General features: G+C 43.4%; 1 protein-coding gene across 1 annotated transcript in view; it reads left to right on the forward strand.

The window, feature by feature from the left end:
• The window catches only part of SCARB2 (scavenger receptor class B member 2), a 58,857-nt gene extending 40,447 nt beyond the window's left edge, over positions 1-18,410 (forward strand). Inside the window, exons 6-12 of the mRNA XM_070394600.1 lie at positions 1,594-1,713; positions 5,549-5,718; positions 8,505-8,623; positions 10,615-10,688; positions 11,975-12,026; positions 13,937-14,095; positions 15,762-18,410. Of these exons, the coding sequence (XP_070250701.1) occupies positions 1,594-1,713; positions 5,549-5,718; positions 8,505-8,623; positions 10,615-10,688; positions 11,975-12,026; positions 13,937-14,095; positions 15,762-15,800 (733 nt within the window). The 3' untranslated portion in view covers positions 15,801-18,410. The remainder of the gene's footprint in view (positions 1-1,593; positions 1,714-5,548; positions 5,719-8,504; positions 8,624-10,614; positions 10,689-11,974; positions 12,027-13,936; positions 14,096-15,761) is intronic.
• The last annotated feature ends 607 nt before the right edge of the window (positions 18,411-19,017 follow it).

The following is a 19,017-nucleotide window of genomic DNA, read 5'->3' on the forward strand; positions in this document are numbered from 1 at the left end:
CCTGATCGGCCCTGTTCTGTGCGTGACAGGGTAGAGCCATAACCTCTCCATCGGCCCTGCCCTGAGTTTGACAGTGGCGGTGCCCCAACCCCCTGATCGGCCCTGCTCTGTGGGTAATAGAGGGTGGCGCCCCAACCCCCCTCCACGGGCCTTGCTCTGTGTGTGACAGGGTAGAGCCATAACCTCCCCATTGGCCCTGCCCTGAGTGTGACAGGGTGCAGCGCCCCAACCCCTTGATCTGCCCTGCTCTGTGTGTGACAGGGGGCGGTGCCCCAACTCCCCTATCAGCCCTACTCTGTGAGTGACAGGGGGGAGCTCCTCAACCCCCTGATGGGTCCTGCTCTGTGAGTGACAGGGGGCAGCGCCCCAACCCCCTGATTGGCCCTGCTCTGTTAGTGACGGGGGCAGCGCCCCAACCCCCTGATCGGCCCTGCTCTGTGCGTGACTGGGGGTGGCGCCGCAACCTCCCCATCGACCCTGCCTTGAGTGTGACAGGGGGCAGTGCCCCAACCCCCCAATCAGTCTACCCTGAAAGTGACTGAGGGTGGCATTGCAACCTCCCGATCCGCCCTGCTCTGTGCATGACAGGGGGCGGTGTCCCAACTCCCCAATCGGCCCTGCTCTGAGCCTGACCAGGGGCTGCACTTAGGGATTGGGCCTGCCCTCTGCCACCCGGGAGCAGGCCTAAGCCAGCAAGTCGTTATCTCCCGAGGGGTCCCAGACTGTGAGAGGGCACAGGCCGGGCTGGGGGACCCCCCCCCCCCAGTGCACAAATTTTTGTGCACCGGGCCTCTAGTCTATATATATAAAAGGTTAAGTGACCTACCGTACATACATCCATACGTCAACCAACCGACCGACCAACCAGCCGGTACAGATGACACACACTGGCAATTTAAAAATAAATGTTGACTTGCACATGTGCGACACATATAAAGCTTTTGCTGGCACCAATCACACGTGTGTTTTAATTTTATAATACTATATTATAGATACTATTTTGACATGTAATTTTTTGCAGTAACGTAACTACCGCATGAATCTTTCTTCTAATTAATTTCCTTTCAATGTGCACAAATCCATGCACCAGGCCACTAGTATTTGTATAAATTCCTTAGAACTATCTTCCAATTAACTAATTATCTCTTGACACCCAAGAGAAGCTCCCCATTAATTTGGGACAGAGACCTGCTCTGAGGGGAGACAGAGTTAATGCTCTGTCATGAATATTAAGAGATGAACATATCTGTCCAGAGCTTATCTGTCAGGCTATTAATAATGCTAAATTAGATCATTGTTTTAAATAAATGGCAATTTCTAAACTTCCATTTGGATGCCCTTTTTCAAAAAAGAAAGAGGGATTTTTGGCGTTTGCCTCTATCAAAATTGACCTGAGGGTCAGGAGCCTATTTTCCCCATCTTGATTCAGTCCCTAACCAATCTCACCCTTGTGTCACATGTGAATGAGATTCTGTGGATAGCCTGCTCCTCCTAGTTGAGTCTCAAGAAGTCCTGATCATTTGAAAAAAAAAAACAACCCCACTAAAATCAAATTTGATCCTCTTGTCTCTTTCTTGTGCTTATTAATTACAGGTCACTTGGCTGGTGGACAACAGACAAATGCAATATGATTAATGGAACAGACGGTGATACTTTTCACCCACTAATAACGAAAGACGAAGTCCTTTATGTCTTTCCATCTGATTTTTGCAGGTAAGAACTTTAAGAATACCTTTGACTGCAAGACCACCAAAAGTGTGAGGAATCTATGTAGCTATACTTATGAGGCATGGATATTCATGGTTAGTCCCTGATAAATGATGATGGCATATTGAGAGACAGTGTGGAGTAGTGGTTTGCAGCATGGGCCTCAGAGCCTGACTGCATTGGTTCAAATACCAGCTCTACCACTTACAGCTGTGTGGCCTTGGGAAAGTTACTGAATGACTCTGCCTCACTTTCCTCATTTGTAAATAAGGCTACAAATAGTTGCCTACCTTGAGAGTTGTTATGAGGACAAATGAATTGCTGTTAGTACAATACTTAGCCCAGGGCTTGTCACCCAGTAAATAAAATTAAGCGTTAGCTATTAGTTAATATGATATTCAAGCATGAAATTTGACCTGATCTTTTCCCAGTCAACAGATAATCTCTACATAAAAGATAAATAAATTGTACTGGTTCCCCATAATTTAGAGTTTATAGGTATTTGCTTAGCTATAACCTTGCCATTGATCATATCTATTTTCACTCGCCCTGCAATCTCTCCCTCTCTACCGCCAGCTCCTTCCCACAAAGACATGAACACGATTATGTCTTTGTGGGAAGAGGGGCACCCTGCTCCGCATGCTGACCCCCATCTCCCACTGTGCCTTTCCCCACCCATCATCCTTGAACTGCAGCCTCCAGTTCCGCCCCCACTCACTCTTTCAAGGCTTTTTATGAAACTCCTCTAAACCAAATGACCTGGTCACCTTTGACACGGTTGATTCAATATTCTCAAGGATTGCTGTTCTTTGAGTGTTTCATCGCTCACAGAATTGCACCACCTACCCAGTCAGCCCTGCCAGAGGCACTGGGGGCCTGTAAATATCCCTCCTCTCTTGCATGTAGTCAGTCACCAAATGCTATCTGTTCCTCCTCAGAAATAGCTCTTGCATTCATCCTCACCTCTCCACCCCGCTATCTGTGCCATGGTTTAGACCAGCAGTTTTCCAACCCTTTTCATCTCATGACACACATAAACTAATGATTAAAATTCTATGACACACACAAAATATATTTTTTGCCCATCTGACCAAAAAAAAAGGTATAATTTTTATTCTTTCAAACCAGACGGCTACTGTGGTGTTGGATGTTGTCATTTTTTTTATTTGACAATCTAAGGGAAAAGAGGTCAGTGCCCCTGACTAAATAGTCAGGTATTACATGTTTTATAAATTCTTTCAGCACACCAGTTGAAAAATCACTGGTTTAGACCCTTTCCAGCTGGCTGCTCCATTTAATAAATATTTGTGGAAGCACCAAAGGAATTGAAAAGGCATTCGTGTGCAATGAATGAAACAAGGGAACCTACAAGGGCAGTAGGAGGCTTCTTTTAAAAAGATTTGGCACAGAGGAAACACATTCTTATCCGGGAAAACCACTTTGAAGAACCATTTGGCAGTGTTTAGTAAAGCCAAAGACATGTTAAGTCCCTAATTCTGCACTTCTGTCCTACGTAGATTCCCCAGCTTGAATACACACACACACACACACACACACACACACACACAAAGAGACATAGACAGAAAATTCATTGCGACATTGTAGTGGTGAAAATTGAAGCAATCTAAGTGCTTATAAAAGTGAAAATATAAATAAATTCTACTATATTTTAAATGCTATATGGTATGATGGGATACCATATAGGGTTTAACATATACAAATCAGAGCTATCTACATTAATGTAAAAAATCTTAAAAATATAATGTTGAATGAAGAAGCAAATTACAGAAAGAGAACATGGCATTCTGTATATAATACTTTAAAACAGCCAACAGTGCCACATACTGTTTATGAATATGTCCATATGGAAAAGCATAAAGATCTCATGGGAAGAGTAAACCCCAGATTCAGGACAGTGGTTTCTTCTGGGGACACAGAGAAGGACTCGAATCAGGAGTGTTATACAGAGAGCTGCAGTTGTACCCATAATATATTTTTTATTTATCTGAGTAATATTTGTTATAAAAAGTATTTATTATAGCATTTTCTCTATTCTGTTTGCCTAAAATATTTCATTTTTAAAAATACTATTGGGGGTGGGGGATGTGAGTGGAAGGCAATTTCCATGTTATTCACAGCCCTGCCAGAGGTGTATCTCATCTCTGGTTCAAAGATGAAAAAATGAGGCCCAGAGAGCACTTCCTCTCAAATGAAGGGCTAAAGGATAGATTAAGACAAAGTGCTTTGTCTGTTACAGGTTTCCCCCACTGTCAACAGTAGAGTATTCCTATGAAACCTTTTGTAAGCTGACTTGTCATAAAGCAAAGCACTTATCATTAATTTGTATGGAAAATATTTTGAGCATTCCAAGACAAAACATAAGCCACCAATAAATACCCAATATGCTTAATTATGTCCAGTTTTATACTAAGCATAACACCTTTATGAGCTCTCTTAGTCTTTTCTGATACCCTAGGACACATCTCGCTAACAGATGCATAACATAAAATCGAGGTAAAGCACAGGTGCTCATAGATGCAGTTCAGAGCTATGGGGCTGGGTGCTGAGATGCTGGGTGACTCCTGGGAGACTTGACACTAGCGGATTCGGTGAGTGAATCCATGCAAGAGCCAATGCTGAACTGTCCCCACCCCTTAACTCTTCATTCTTTTTCTTTTTTTAGTATATTTTTATTGATATCAGAGAGGAAGGGAGAGGGAGAGAGAGATAGAAACATCAATGATGAGAGAGAATCATTGATCAGCTGCCTCCTCCACGCCCCCTACTGGGGGAGCCACAAGGTGGGGCAGGGGATGGGGGGATGTGGGGGGGGGGGGGGGGGCAATGTGCCCTGACTGGCTCATGGGTTGATATTCAACTGCTGAGTCACGCTGGCCATGCAAAACAAATGCTATTTTCGCTTTTCACCTTTTCCCATAAAAGCAAAAATCCTCTTCAGATTTCTTTTGGTTTAGCAAAAACAAGTACTAATGTAGGCCTTTGGTAGAAGTAAAGTTGCATGAAGCCGACTTCTGAAATTAGGGGTTATGCCTGTACTCAGGTGCTATGCAAACATGAGGGTGGTTAGTATTTCAGGGGACCACTGAACTCCATTCACAACTGAAGGCAGAAATGTGTTGACCTCCATTGAAATCGATGATGGGCGAAATGTGAAACTGTTTTCATTTGGGTGAAATGCGTATAAAAGCATGTATTCTAGTCAGGTATCTGTCTCACGGGGCACTTGTCCAGGCCAGGCTTTGGCTTTGCTTTCTGTTCTTTGCTTCTGCTTTCCCCACACTGGCCTGTGTCCCTGCTGGTCTAGACCACTCATTTCCACTCTAAATGTCATCTCTAAAAAACTGTTTTTATTAATTTGAGAGAGAGAGGGGAGAGGAGAGGGGGAGAGAGAAACATCCATCACTTGTTTCCCACATACACCCTGCCTGGAGATTGAACCCTCAACCTGGGCATGTGCCTTCACTGGGAATTGAACCAGCAACCTTTCCGTGCATGGAATGACACTCAACCAACTGAACCACACCGGCCAGGGCCTAAATGTCATCTTCTTAATTTTCTACCACAGATTTTTTTTTCATGGCCTTGCTTGGATATTCCCACCGTTGCTACCTCTTAAACATCGTTCTCTACAGGTCATCTCCTCCTTTATTACACGTGGAGTGGGTAGAGCTCCTTTCCAGCTTCGTTTTGCATCCTCCCCTTTCGCTTGCCCTCTAAGCTTTAGCCGTGTTGTCCCTGAGAACTGTCGCTAACGTATTGATTCGGGCCAGATTGTGCTGACTGCAGCCCACACTGACTTTTTGTTCCTCCTCCCTAACAGGTCAGTGCATATAACTTTCAGTGACTATGAGAGTGTGCAGGGACTGCCCGCCTTTCGGTTTACGGTGCCTTACGAAGCATTAGCCAATACCTCCGACAATGCCGGCTTCTGTATACCCGCGGGAAACTGCCTGGGCTCAGGCGTTCTGAATGTCAGTATCTGCAAGAACGGTAAGAGGTGACATGATTCCGAGTGTCTGGGATGGAGGATTGGTGTTCTTCCACCAAGAGCGTTGTCAGCCCCACCGGAAGGACGATTCTGACCTTGCGAGAACAGCGTTTCATAGCCTGGCTATAGAATGGAAAAAAGATAAAATGATTGGCTTTCCTGCAATGGTTTTTATTGGCAGCAGTTTAGAAGTCTTAATAATAGCTCATGCCTACTAGCACTGGCTAGGCCAGTGGTCAGCAAACTGCGGCTCTCGAGCCACATGCGGCTCTTTGGCTCCTTGAGTGTGACTCTTCCACAAAATACTGACTTCTGTGCATGGGCCACGAAGTTTCAATCGCACTGTACATGCACGCCCGCACGTGGTATTTTGTGGAAGAGCCACACTCAAGGGGCCAAAGAGCCGCATGTGGCTCGCGAGCCGCAGTTTGCCGACCACTGGACTAGGCCCAGTCACTGCTTTACGTACTTTATGTACTTACATGTAGTTAATACATGAGAAGCATGACCTGATATCACATTCAAAACAGTGCCAAAGGAGGGAGTGGAGAGCTCAGTAATGAGAAAGTACCGATGTTGGTAGAGTCTCAACGACTTCAAAGCAAATTTCTCCGTTTTCCTCAGTGTCTGAGCTACTCCGCTCCTTTCCATGAACGAGGCAGAATTATCAGTGGTACAACGGACACAGTAATTGTCTTCATCTTGAGGACTACCTTTAACAATCATATGCTGCATAATTAGTTACAATACCTCTGCTAGAGAGAGAGCCAATGGCCTCTTTTTATAACTGTGGAAACCAGGGATCAGAGAGGGAACTTGATTTTTATCAAATCCTGTCTCCCAGCCAGTCCTTGTTGGAACGAGCGTCTGATATTCATACTGTGATTCTTCTTAGGCCACAGTTCCTCTTCACAGTTTCTCTTGAGAAATGTGCTAACCCCTTTCTCCTGAATAAAGTTGTCCTTTTCTCCTGGATAAAGGAACATGCTAACTTTTGTCCTCCTGTCCAGTTAGTTTGAAAATCTCCTTTTGGGATAAGCCTGAGGTCAGCAGTATCCTCCCTATCCTTGTCTGAGGGGGCAGCGCCTCCCAACCCTGGCCTTGCACCAGGGTTATCTGGAGAACCATTAAACATATCTGTCCAGGGCCCCAGACTCTGTATTTTAACATGAGCTGCTGGTGATCCTCGTGAAGGTGATGCCTGCATGTTTGGGTAGCACAGTGCCAGGGATCACGGCTCCCCTCATCTGGAGATAAGACTAAAGATGAATGGGAACGAGTTTCTGCTCTGACCTGTCCTACTGTCTCACTGGCTGAATTGTGCCCCGTCCACTCAGCCCATGTGCCTCTGGCTCCGGGTATAAGTGTGGATGTATTTTTGTTTTGTTAATGTTCTACTACCTCAAGAAGTTGATAGCTGAATAAACAGGAATAGTCTACTTTGCAGTAGTCAATTTTTTCCCTCTTGCCTCTTGCGTATTAATTAGCAAATGTGGACGAAATGTTACCTCTCCAGGATTGCCCTCAAGTGTTTTGAATCCTGGAGTAACAATTTGGACGGTGGGATGAGTGAGTGTTCTGGAGTCGGGGAGATGTGGGGCTGCATCCTATCCTGCTTTCTGGCACATTGGCCCAGTTGGTTGAGCAGGGTTCTAGACACCAGTTTTCTCCTTCATATCAAAGGGGATGATTATAACTTCCTTAAGCTTGTGTGCAGGTTAGAGATAATAGAGGTAAAACACACAGGACAGTGTCCGGCCCTTAGTAAACCCTCAATAGAGTTTTAAAAATATAGTTTAAAGGTGACTGTAGGCCACAAAGAATGAAACGATGGCTTTGTGAAACCAGTAGTAAAGAGCAGAACACTTGTGTGTGTGACAGATGATGTGTATGTTGAGCTGTGGGACTGGTGGATGTGTAAACAGAATGAAATTACTAGCCAATAAGCTAATTTCTTCAAAAATATATTTACTAGAAGTAATTATAGGGTCCCTCTCTCCTCCTCAATAGGAAAAGCTAGAATAGGTTTTCTTTAATAATTGTTTCCCTACTTCTTTTTTAAAGTGAATAGGAAAGGCAAAACACACACACACACACACACACACACACACACACACACAACAAACAAACAAAAAAACCACAATCAGAGTCTTCATGTGGGCAGACCTTGATCTGGTCTGAGGCTGGGCAGATGTCAGAACCAGCACAGTTTTAAAACATTCTGCACCAACATATGCTGGAGAACAAAGCCTATCTTAGATAAAGTAAAAACAGAAAAGCAAGCAAAAAAAGGTCATTTACTGGTAGAGAATTGTAGTTGAAACGGGGTTTGAAGTGCTTTGAGCTAAAATAAAGCATCCATGATTCAATTAGAATTCTACCTCTAATCACCTGATAGCTGGATGTCCCTGGCTAAATTTTGTCTCTTCTCTGAACCACACTGTCCTCAAATGCAAAATGAATATTTCTAACGTCATAGGGCTGCTGGGAACATTAATTAAAATAATGTGTATAAAGCATTTACTTTTATAGGTTGAATGTTTGTTAAAGAATAATTTAGCTGGGACTTCAGTACATATTGTGGAATAAAATATCGAAATGTCAGAAAATGGAGTATAAACCCTGCCTGAGGAGGTGTAGCATGGAATTTTAGCCTGCCCTCTCCAACCCAAGTTTACTTATGTGTAGCCTTTTCCCCCTTAGGAACCAGGTTTGTGGTCAGAAACTTTATATTTATCGTAGCCTTTTCAGAACCGCATCATTCATTTCTGTTTTCCTTAAAACGCAGGTGCGCCTATTATTTTATCCTTCCCACACTTCTACCAAGCAGATCAGAGTTTTGTGTCTGCCATAGATGGCATGCATCCAAATAAGGACCATCATGAGACGTTTGTGGACATTAATCCTGTGAGTAAACACCTCTTTCTGGTAAAAGGCCATATGTTTCATTTTGTCTGTTCAGTGGTCATGGTTTTGTCCTTAGCTCTCTTAAGTCTACTGTCTCCCTTTCATATACAAGCAAATGGAGAAAGCTCAGCTCAGTGCAGTGTAATGTATAGCCTCCTATTCTTCCATTTGGAAGGCTGAACTCTGTGGTCCTAACATACAGAAACACCAGCAAACCTGCTTTAACAAAACAGCAACAGGGAACATTCCATCACTGAAAACGAGGGAGATTGGACCCAGGTAACCTGGTCAATCTTCTTTCACCAGCCTTGGACCTCAACATACATACATTTCTCCCACAGGGGCACAGATCAGCAAGATTGAAGACATTCCTGTTTACTGCCAAAAATGTTTTGGTTAAAATTTAAATATGGGCTGTCCCCCCAAAATGTATACAGGTAATGATTAATTCTAGTGGGTTAAATCTGAAAAAAGCAGCATTGATTGATCTATCAGCTGTTAGAATGTGTGTACATTTTGGGGGGACACCTTGTGTATATATTAGCTTCAGTCACTGTTGGCAAACCTCTTCCTTTAAGAGTTTATTATATACTATTCATTTAAAAGGCATTGAGTATGCATACACTTTAATCCTATATTCATAGAAGAGAAAAAAGAAAAGCATAAAAGGATATGAGTATCATTTCACAGTGTGACAATGTCACCAAAAACGCAGTTTGGGCTGCCTGCTGTAGTGAAGGCCAAACTTGTGAGGCAGGTGCTGATGGGAAAGGAAAGAGATTTATTCAAGTGCCATGACCTGGGAGAATGGTGGGCTCCTGTCTCAAAGACCATCTCTCCTTCCAGCTCAAGCCTGTGGTTCTTATAGGGAAGGGAAGGGGAGGTGAGGGCTTTTTTTCTACCCAATTATCTTTCTAGCTTTTGGCGAGATGGGCCCTGTTCATGCATCTTTCTAGCTTTTGGCACTCTCAGTGTAGGAACCTCCCCCCTGTGTCGTCTGGGGGAGACTCCCTGGAGCTCCCTGACTGTCTACAGCAGGAATGGGGGATGTCCATCCCATGGGCCGTATAAGACCCACAAAATCACTTGGTCTGGCCCTGCCAAGGCATTAGGGGTGAGTTAATTAAATGTTTGACCAAATACAGCAGGCTAATTTTTAAGCTGATAATTTTATGTGATGTTATAAATATCCAAATGGCCCTTAGCACAAAAAAGGTTCCCCACCCTTGGTATACAGTAACAACAGCCTCTCACTGTAGGGACTGAATTAAAGGCCAGGCGTCTCCATTCTTGGGCTTTTGAACACATGGCACAATAAGAGAAAAGCAAAACATCCTCTTAGCACAGCAATTCGGGGGGACTTCACTCTTTGCTACACTCAGTTCATTTGTATCTGAGAAGTCAGTGTTCTTACTTTTGTGAGTAAGATCAGGTGTGGGTTTCTCCCTTTTCTCTCTTAGCCACCAGTAGGTTCCTTTTCATCAGCCAAACTGTTAGCAGGTGCTTGTTACGAAGGCCGAGGCACAGTCCCATAACCTTAGATGACGGCAGCGGCTGCTCTGCCTGGGTGGGCCCGGCCACAGCTGGGCCCTGTTCTCTGGCAGCGACAACCATCCTTCAGACAGGGTGTCTGTCAGGTCTCCCTTCTGCCGGGGTCCTCTAGGGCTTTGCTGTTCAAAGAGGCAGCATCCTGGGAGCTTGTTAGAAAGGCCCAATCTTAGACCCCACCCCAGACCTACCGAGTCAGAACCTTCATTTTAACAAGAACTCAGGCGCATACTGAAGTTGAGAAACACTGGGCTACCAGGCACCTAAAAATAATCCACATCTATCATTTTGTTCTGGGGTCAGGGTTCCCTGTGTCCCACTGAGCCTGTCAAACACGGCAGTGGTCACCCCGCTTATCAGAGCCACACAGAAATGGTGCGCTATTGAAAACAATTGTGTTTGTGGTTTTAATCATGTTCTCTTTCTACTTCTGTGGTTTGCAGTTGACTGGATTTATCCTAAGAGCAGCCAAGAGGTTCCAAATCAACGTTTATGTCAAAAAAATAGATGGCTTTAGGTAAATTTTGCTTTTTTATACAGAAGCAAAGGGTCGTTTTCCTGCAGTGACTTTCTGGTGGGGTTGATGCTGGGAGGGAGACAGCCCCCTTCTAAGTCCACTCACCCTTACCCCTCAGGGATGAGGGATGGCCAGTCTTGGTTTTGTAATTTACTTATTTTATTTAACCTAGTGCATATACAGTGCTTTCCATGAATCAAGCATTGTTCGAAGTACTTGACATATATGAACTCATTTATTTCTCACAATAACCTTATATTATCCCCATTTCACAGATGAGGAAAACGGCACAGAGAAGTTAAGTAACTTGCTAGAAGTCACACAGCTAGTAAGGCTACAGAATTAGCTCCTGCCACTCCACTCAGCATTCCCCTCGCTTTCACTCTGGTTGCCTCCTTCCTTCCTTCCCCACCGCTCCCGCCCAGGGCCAGCCACAAGCTCCACTCGGATAGTTAAAACGGCCTCTTGCATCCAGCCTTTCCTCCCAGCTAAAAACTACTACTTAATTAGGATCCCTAAGTACAGTTTCCTGCTCCGACTTTTCAATGGGAGTTTTTTTGATATGAGAAAATGCTTATGATTTAATGTTGAATGGAAGAAAGAGGATACAAAACTATGCATAATATCATATATTTATCCTATTCTTTCTGTCGATAAAACTTGGTTGGTTCCTCCATCAAATTTACTAGATTTAAGCCCACAATAACAGATATTTCTAGGAAGCAAATGTGGGTTGCATGAATGCATTTGTCACCCATGTGTATTTCTGAGGCAGTATAGTTTAGTAGCTAAGGTCTGGTGCTTTAGATTCAAAGTAGAATTACCATCCTGGCTCTACCATTTGCTCTGGTGGTCCTGGACAAATTCTCTGAGCCATAATGTACTCTCTTAAACCTGGGACATGGGCTACTGTGAGAAGTAAATGACATCATGTCCCCGAAAACACTGGTGCAGAGCTGGTAAATGCGCAGTAAGTGATTTTCCTGGGCTCTTGTGAAGATGATACCTGGCAGCCTAGTCACAAAACATTCTGAGGACTGGCAGTGTTCTTCTGCCAGCCGTAGCCGCCCCTCTGACTCTTGGGAGAATTGTAATCATTTTGAGGAATTTGCTTTCAGCATCTTGTGTTTTGATAAAAAAACAGTGTACATGAATGTGCAACACTTGGAATTGCTAGACTGATAGATTGGAATCTAACTTCTGAACAATATGTGTTCTCAAAGATAACTAACAAGTCTCTTTAAATTCTGAGTAATTTAATGAAATAAGTGTGCTTGTCCCTGCAGTGAAACGGGAAACATCCGAACCATGGTTTTCCCAGTGATGTATGTCAATGAGGTGAGTCCTGGGAGGGGGCCACGGGCTGGCTTTACCTGTGGAAGCTGGGAAACGTTCCATGGAGTCTACTATTGTAGCTGTGTGTCATGCTCGATGTGAGGGGCGGAGGGGAAAGGTGATTTTTAAAAACCTGTTTGTCCTCTGAAAATTTCTTTCTGTGTTCACACGAATGCACTTGATGTCTGAGATTTGAAAACTAACAGAAGGAAATTTCCCTTCTTGAGCACGTTGTTTGGGTAAAACTTCCTCCTGGGAAGCTGGCTGTGCAAGAAACAAAATGCAAAGGTCCCTGAAGCAGTGTCAGCCACTGCTGAAACAATAAAGCCAACACACAGAGAGATGTTCCAGTGAACCTTCTGTGTGTCTCCTCCTTTGAAACCCTGCCAGTTTGTAAAATGTCGTCCGTTTACTGTTCATTAGCTGAGGGGGAGGAAAGAGGGAACAATTAAAATGATTGGCAACATTAATAAAAATTGTGTGTGAGGTGGTTAAAGAAATGGTTAAACTGCTCTGGTGGTGTCTCCAGTGGTTAGCTTGTCGGCTGGAGCACCCCTGTCAGGCACCTGGGTTGCAGGTTTGATCCCTGGCCCTGGTTAGGAGTGTGCGGTAGGCAACCAATCGATGTGTCTCTCTTACACCAATCCTTCTCTTCTCTCTCTCTCTCTCTCTCTCTCTCTCTCTTTCCCTGTCCCCACCCCTCCCTCCTTTCCACTCTCTCTGAAAAAATCAATGGGAAAATATTCTCCAGTAAAGATTAACCAAAAAATAAAATGAAATAAGAAATGGTTAATAAAATGTGATATATGCCCATTAATTTCAGTGATACATGGTTGCCTCAGCCTTCATCATAGCACAGAGTTTCTTCTACGTTCTGGTAAACAAATATATAAGAGACAGATCCTGTCTTAGTTCAGACGAAAGGAGTTGCCCTGAAGAATACTTCTTTTGCAGTATACCCACAGAAATATTACCTCTAGGCCCTGGCTGGGTCGTTCAGTGGGTTAGACCAGAATCCCAATAGGCCAAGGTTTCGATTTCTTCCCGGGTCAGGCCACATACGAGAAGCAACCAATGAATGCATAAATGAGTAGAACAACAAATCTATTTTTCTCTCTCCCTTTCTCTCTATAAATAAATGAAATATTATCCTAAATGTTAGGTGTAAATTGAAGTTTTGTTAATAAAAGCATATTATGAAAGCTCAGAAAACACCCACTTAAGAAACAATGATAATATTTTTCTGAATCACACATCACATTGACTATAGTTCTGCCTCCTCAGTTTCCCTCTCTCTCCAACCTGGTTTCAAGAGGGGAAGTTGTGGGTTTTCCCCTTAATAAATCTCAATTGACTGGCTTTTGTTGTAAATAGCAGCATTTTTAAAAGTGTTTATTTTTTTCTTTTCCTTAAAAATACTTGTTCTTTCCAGAAAATTTCGTAACACAGATTAAAGCAAGAAAGGGGGAAAAAAAGTAAAATAACTTTTCATAAAACCTGAGTCAGACTGATATATTGTCTTTAATTTGCTTCATTTTCCTTGCCAATGTGTTGTAAAATGTTTTCTGATAACAACTTTGTAAAAAATAACTGAGTGATTTACATTTTGTAAAACTGTTATGTGCTCTTTAAAGAAAGAAAAGAGAAAAAGAAAAAGGGAGAAGGAAGGAAGGAAGGAAGGAAGGAAGGAAGGAAGGAAGGAAGGAAAGAAGGAAGGAAGGAAGGAAGGAAGGAAGGAAGGAAGGAAGGAAGGTGTTAAGGAATAAATGTCCCCTCTGGTTATACTAATTTATAAATGGATTTTCAGGATCTCTGGTTTGCTAATGATTTGGAAGAAAGATAGCAAAAAAAAAAAAAAAAAGTTACACCTTGGTTGTTTGGTAATCAAGGCAATACTGTTTTCTTGTTCCTAGAGTGTTGTCATTGACAAAGAGAATGCAGGTCGCCTGAAGGCTGTGATGAACACTACTTCGATCATCAGCAACATACCCTACATTGTCATGGCGCTGGGTGTGTTCTTCGGTTTGATCTTCACCTGGCTTGCCTGCCGAGGACAGGGATTCATGGATGAGGTGAGCAGAGGCTGGAGGAGCTTCTCACTGGATAACGTTAAAATTCAACTGGGCTTCACTGAAGGGCTGCCCGCTGGCTCATTAGGGTGGATTCTGAGCTTTTGTGCGGGGCACGGTGATTTCATGCTTATGTTACTGCTGGACAAAATAGGAAGCGAGGAGGAGTGATAGAATGGTACTGTCCGGTGTTTGGGGCTCCTGTGGAGGGAATGGAACCCCTGGGAGTAAGCTTTATGTGTTTGAAAGTAGCCTGAAAGAAAAGGAAGACTATATCACAGCCAAGCACCTGGCATTTGCTGTCAGACTGCCCAGGTTCAAATCCTAGTGCTGCCACTTAGTCGCTGTGTGTCCCTAGAAACTGTGCCTCAGTTTCTTCGTCTATAAAATGAGAGAATACGCAAGCCTCCTTTAGGAGTTTTCCGTGAGGATTCGGTGATTCAAACGTAAAGCACTTGGCCCAGTGCTAGTATTTCGTAAGAGCTTAGTAAACATTAGCTACAGGATAAAAGAAAAACAGCCCAAACATCACAGGGCAAGGCAACCAGGACCTGCTTGGGAAGAATCTGTGACATCATCGAAGACCCACTCTGAGCCGTCATTGCCTCATAAGCGATGAGCACAGGGGATGTAGTTCCTTTCCTGGAGGGACGGGAGCCACCCAAATGGATGGGATACACACAGCTGGGTGGGCCTCCCAAGTGACCAGCAGGCCAACCCCGGGTCTAATGCCTTCAGTGAGCCTTTTCTGTAGGAGCCTTTCTCAGATTCTCAGCAGCTTCCCTTTTAGCCATAAAGGCTGTTTATTTTTCCTCCCGGCCGCCTCAGCTAACTGTTGGAGCCCCATGTGAAGCAGGAAATGATAGGTTGGAACCACCTGAATAATATTAACACAGATGTCCCCTCCTTCCGCGTTCTTCCATTATGTCTCTTAACTCATGCCCATCACGTTACACTGAATTAGGTGTGAGGCCATTCCTTTTTATTTTTTCTTCCGGTTTTTTAAAAATTTATTTTTCAGTTATAGTTTGCATTCCATATTATTTTGTATGGGTTTCAGGTGTGTAGGGTAGTGGTTACGCCATCATACACTTTAAAAAGTGCCCCCCCCCCCCATTTCCAGTACCCACTGGCACCATACTTAGTTACACAATATGGTTGCCTATATTCCCTATGCTGTACTTCATATCCCCGTATTTTGCCATTTCTACCTGTGGATCTCACTTCCAGCCCGACCTTTCCATAAGCACAGGTGAAAGCCCATGTAGATGTTATCACTGCTCCTACAATTAACCGTCTCCACGTATTCAACAAGCAAGCAATGACTGAGCAAGACTTTCTTCTCTGGAAGATTTCCAATCAGGAAGGAGGCAAATTCAACTGAGTGTGATGAGGGTTACAGTCCGAGTCAGAACAGGGAAGAGGACTGACTGCTCTGGGATCTGGGTGGGGTGGTCAGGACAGGCCTCCTCAGGAGGGTTAGGCCTGAATGTTAAAGAAAAATCAGGCTGAGAGAAGAGAGAGGTGAGAGGGACGAACGATGACCTACAGCCTTCCAATCAGTCTTTCCTCCTTCCGTCTCCCCTTCCCCCGCCCCCTACTTTTCACATGGAAATATGTTTCTGACCTGAAGGCCTAACTTTGCTGTCCTCTTTTTTCTGCGTCGCAGGGAACTGCAGATGAAAGAGCACCCCTCATACGAACCTAACCCTGGTCTGAGCTTCTCGAAGGAACCGTGGTGAGCTGTCCTGATCTGGATCAGACGTGGAGACCATCGCGTCCTCACAGGCTCCTTGCCTGTTGAGAGAAGGAAGGGGACCAGAACTGGAAAGCGATGAGAGTATTTGGCCGGAGCTCAAAGAACAGGCTGATTTAGCCACTGGGCTCTCTCAGATCCGTGGTCCCTGACAAAGGGTTTTGTTTTTCATGTGTCTAGCAAGTATTTAATAAGCTCTTGTATAGTAATTTTATTGTTGTTGGGTGCTGGTAGCTCCAGAATTTTGTGACCACTGTTGTGGTTATAATGTCTGCATCACTTGTTAATGCTACTTGGTCTAACCTTATTCAGTATGCTTCATTCACTAAACTTTGTCCTCCAAATACATAAATACCATTTTCTTGTTGTATTCCTCCATTCATGTCACCTCAAAACCAGAATAAGAGTTCGGAGCCCAGGGTAAAATGGTAGCCTTGTTGAGTACATCATTCAAATGCACCCAATTTCCTCTTTTTAAAAAAGTTATATATTGCATTCTGTGTTATTTGTCAATTCATCATTCTTCCAGGAAAACAATTTGGTCTTCTACTTTCATACCTGGTAAGAACCAAGTGAGGAAGGGGGTGGGTGGAATGACGCACCTAATGAGTCCATAGTGATAAATATCTGAGGATTTTCTACTTGTGCTTTTGTGAACTAAAAGAATGCAGAGATAATGTTGGTGAGGACAATGCAGATATTCTGTATAGAGTAGAACTAAATGCTAGTTCTGAGATTTGTGGACAGCTTGTTATCTTAGTTAAAATGATCTTGATGTGGAAAGGTGCTCCTGGGAGAATGTAATTAAAACTGACCCCCCCCCCCCCCCAATCACCCTTGCCAAATAAAACACTGTATCAATTACAGTACTATTGATTATTTGTAAAATTATGAGTATAAGAAGTCCATGTATCTACAGCCTAAGTGGCACATAAATTTCAGGAAGTCTAACTACACCGAAGAGATGTTTCTTTTGGGACAGTGTTTTTGGTTACTTTGAAATTGTTTTTATAAGTTGTTCTTCTTTCCTCAGTTTTGGTTCCTTTTGTTGTTTTGTGGCTCACTGTCACTTACTGAAGAGAGAAAAATGTGCCCTACACTCCCTGTGACAATCATCTTGCTGACAGAATGACACTATTTTAAAATATTGCACAGAAAGTACTTTATAAAGGTCTGTGGGAACCAGAGCGAAGTTACCTCTCCTGATAAGACCTTTTGGTTTCTGGTGTGACCTAATTTAAGGGCAATTTTTTTTTAATTCTCAAAGTTTAATATTTTTGATTGAGAAATCTACACAGTTATCTGGCAAAGTGCACATAGAATTTCTTAACAACTGAATAATTCTACAGGAGTTGTTTAAAACTGGATTTCAGTGTAAGCAAATGAAGAAAAAAAAGCCATGGATTTCACAAATAGAGCCTCTGATCCCTTATAGGGTAATAAATCGCTTTAGCTTATTTGTCCCAACTCTCCCTCTGTACACTAAAGCAACATGTAATATGTTTCCCTTCTCGAAGGGGCAATTTGTTAAAATCTTAACATCTCCATTAAAGTAAGATAGAACCTATAGTTACCCCAAATCAACAAAACGTGAAAAACTAATATGAAAATGTTTTATCTTCAATAATGCCAAACATCTAGATTTTTTTAAGTATATCAATATTTAACTAGATAACTGACATATCTTATTCCTTTCCACACTAATAAACCTGATAAGCCAGTATTTACTCATTAGTTCATCCTATTATCAGGATATAATCCTTTGTGAGGAGGAAATTTGTAGTGTGAATGTTAACAGTTAATGATATCTACCTTTAGACCGAATCCACAGACAGGAAGACCAAAACCATATTAGTCCTATATGATTCTTAAGTTACTTGGCTTAACATCACATTTGATATTTGCCTTCTGAGAAGTCTGTGGCAAACCCATAAGCTGCAGTCAAGATTACAGACTGGTTAAGAAGCATGAATGTACTCCCTACTTGGTTTTAGATGAAAATAACAAATTATTCCTCACCCTCACTCTCGTGGAGCCATTTTCTGGAAAGACCTCCAAAGTCTTTGTGATTGTCACAGCCACAGAACCCCGGTGTCCTGCATTATGATACTCAGTTTAGGGAGAAGCCAAACTGAGAGAGGTTACCTCACTTCTCACAAGGAAAACTGGGAGTTGAACACAGGGCGGGGGGAGTAGGCGTGGCCACTTTTAGCTCCAGGTCCCTACCCCCGCCACCCCCCCCCCCCCCAGGCTTTATTTCCTCACTTCTAGAAAGATCACGAATGGTCAAGTGGAGCAAGAACCATACAACTAACCCCTATCGGGGCTCTTACGGAAGGGAGGCTAATTTTTTATTTACATTGCTCGAGATAGGAGTTCTGCAAAAGGTGACCTTCATCCTTGGCCCCCTGGGTGTTATTACTGGAGTTAATTGCTTGTGGCTGACCTGAATGCTCTCCGTGTAGCTTGTATAGTTGGTTCATTTCATGTGATTCTTGACATGTTTATTTCTACCCTTAATGCAATGAAGTATTTCACTAATAAAAAAACATTTATATGAAATGGCACTGCAAATTGTACGTTATGTCCTCAGACATACAGTTGTCTATGGAATTCTGTTTGAAAGACACTCTTTGCCCTCTTGTCCAACCCAGGCCTGAGTCCACCCCTTGGGCCACCTCTGATTTGATCTCAATGGTGGTGGACAGTTACAGGAAGCCAGACAAGCCCCATGGTGTGCTATTCCGCATCGGGGCTTTCTGGTTGGAGTTGCTTTTCTGCCTCAGGGCTTTCTGGGGTTGAGGTTGGGGTTAGGGGGTTAAGGGCTTAGGGTTAGGGTTAGGGTTTTAGGGTGAGGGTTAAGGTTTTAGTGTTAGAGTTTTAGGGTTAGGGTATTAGGTTTAGGGTTTTAGAGTTAGGGTTAGGGTTATGGCTCTTCCCGGGTTAGGGTTAGGGTTTTAGGGTTTTAGGATTTTAGGGTTAGGGTTAGGGTTCGGGTGCCGGTTCCAGTTCTGTTCCGGTTACAGTTAGGGTTAGGGCTCTTTCTAGGATAGGGTTAGGGTAAGGGTTAGTGTTAGGATTAGGGTTCTTCCCAGAAAGGGTTAGGGTTAGGGTTCTTTCCAGGATAGTGTTAGGGTTACGGTTAGGGTTAGGGTGAGGGTTAGGGTTA

Source organism: Myotis yumanensis, unplaced genomic scaffold, assembly GCF_028538775.1.
Source record: "Myotis yumanensis isolate MYYU_CA2020_CCGP unplaced genomic scaffold, mMyoYum1.0.hap1 SCAF_1, whole genome shotgun sequence".
NCBI classification, from domain to species: Eukaryota; Metazoa; Chordata; class Mammalia; order Chiroptera; family Vespertilionidae; genus Myotis; species Myotis yumanensis.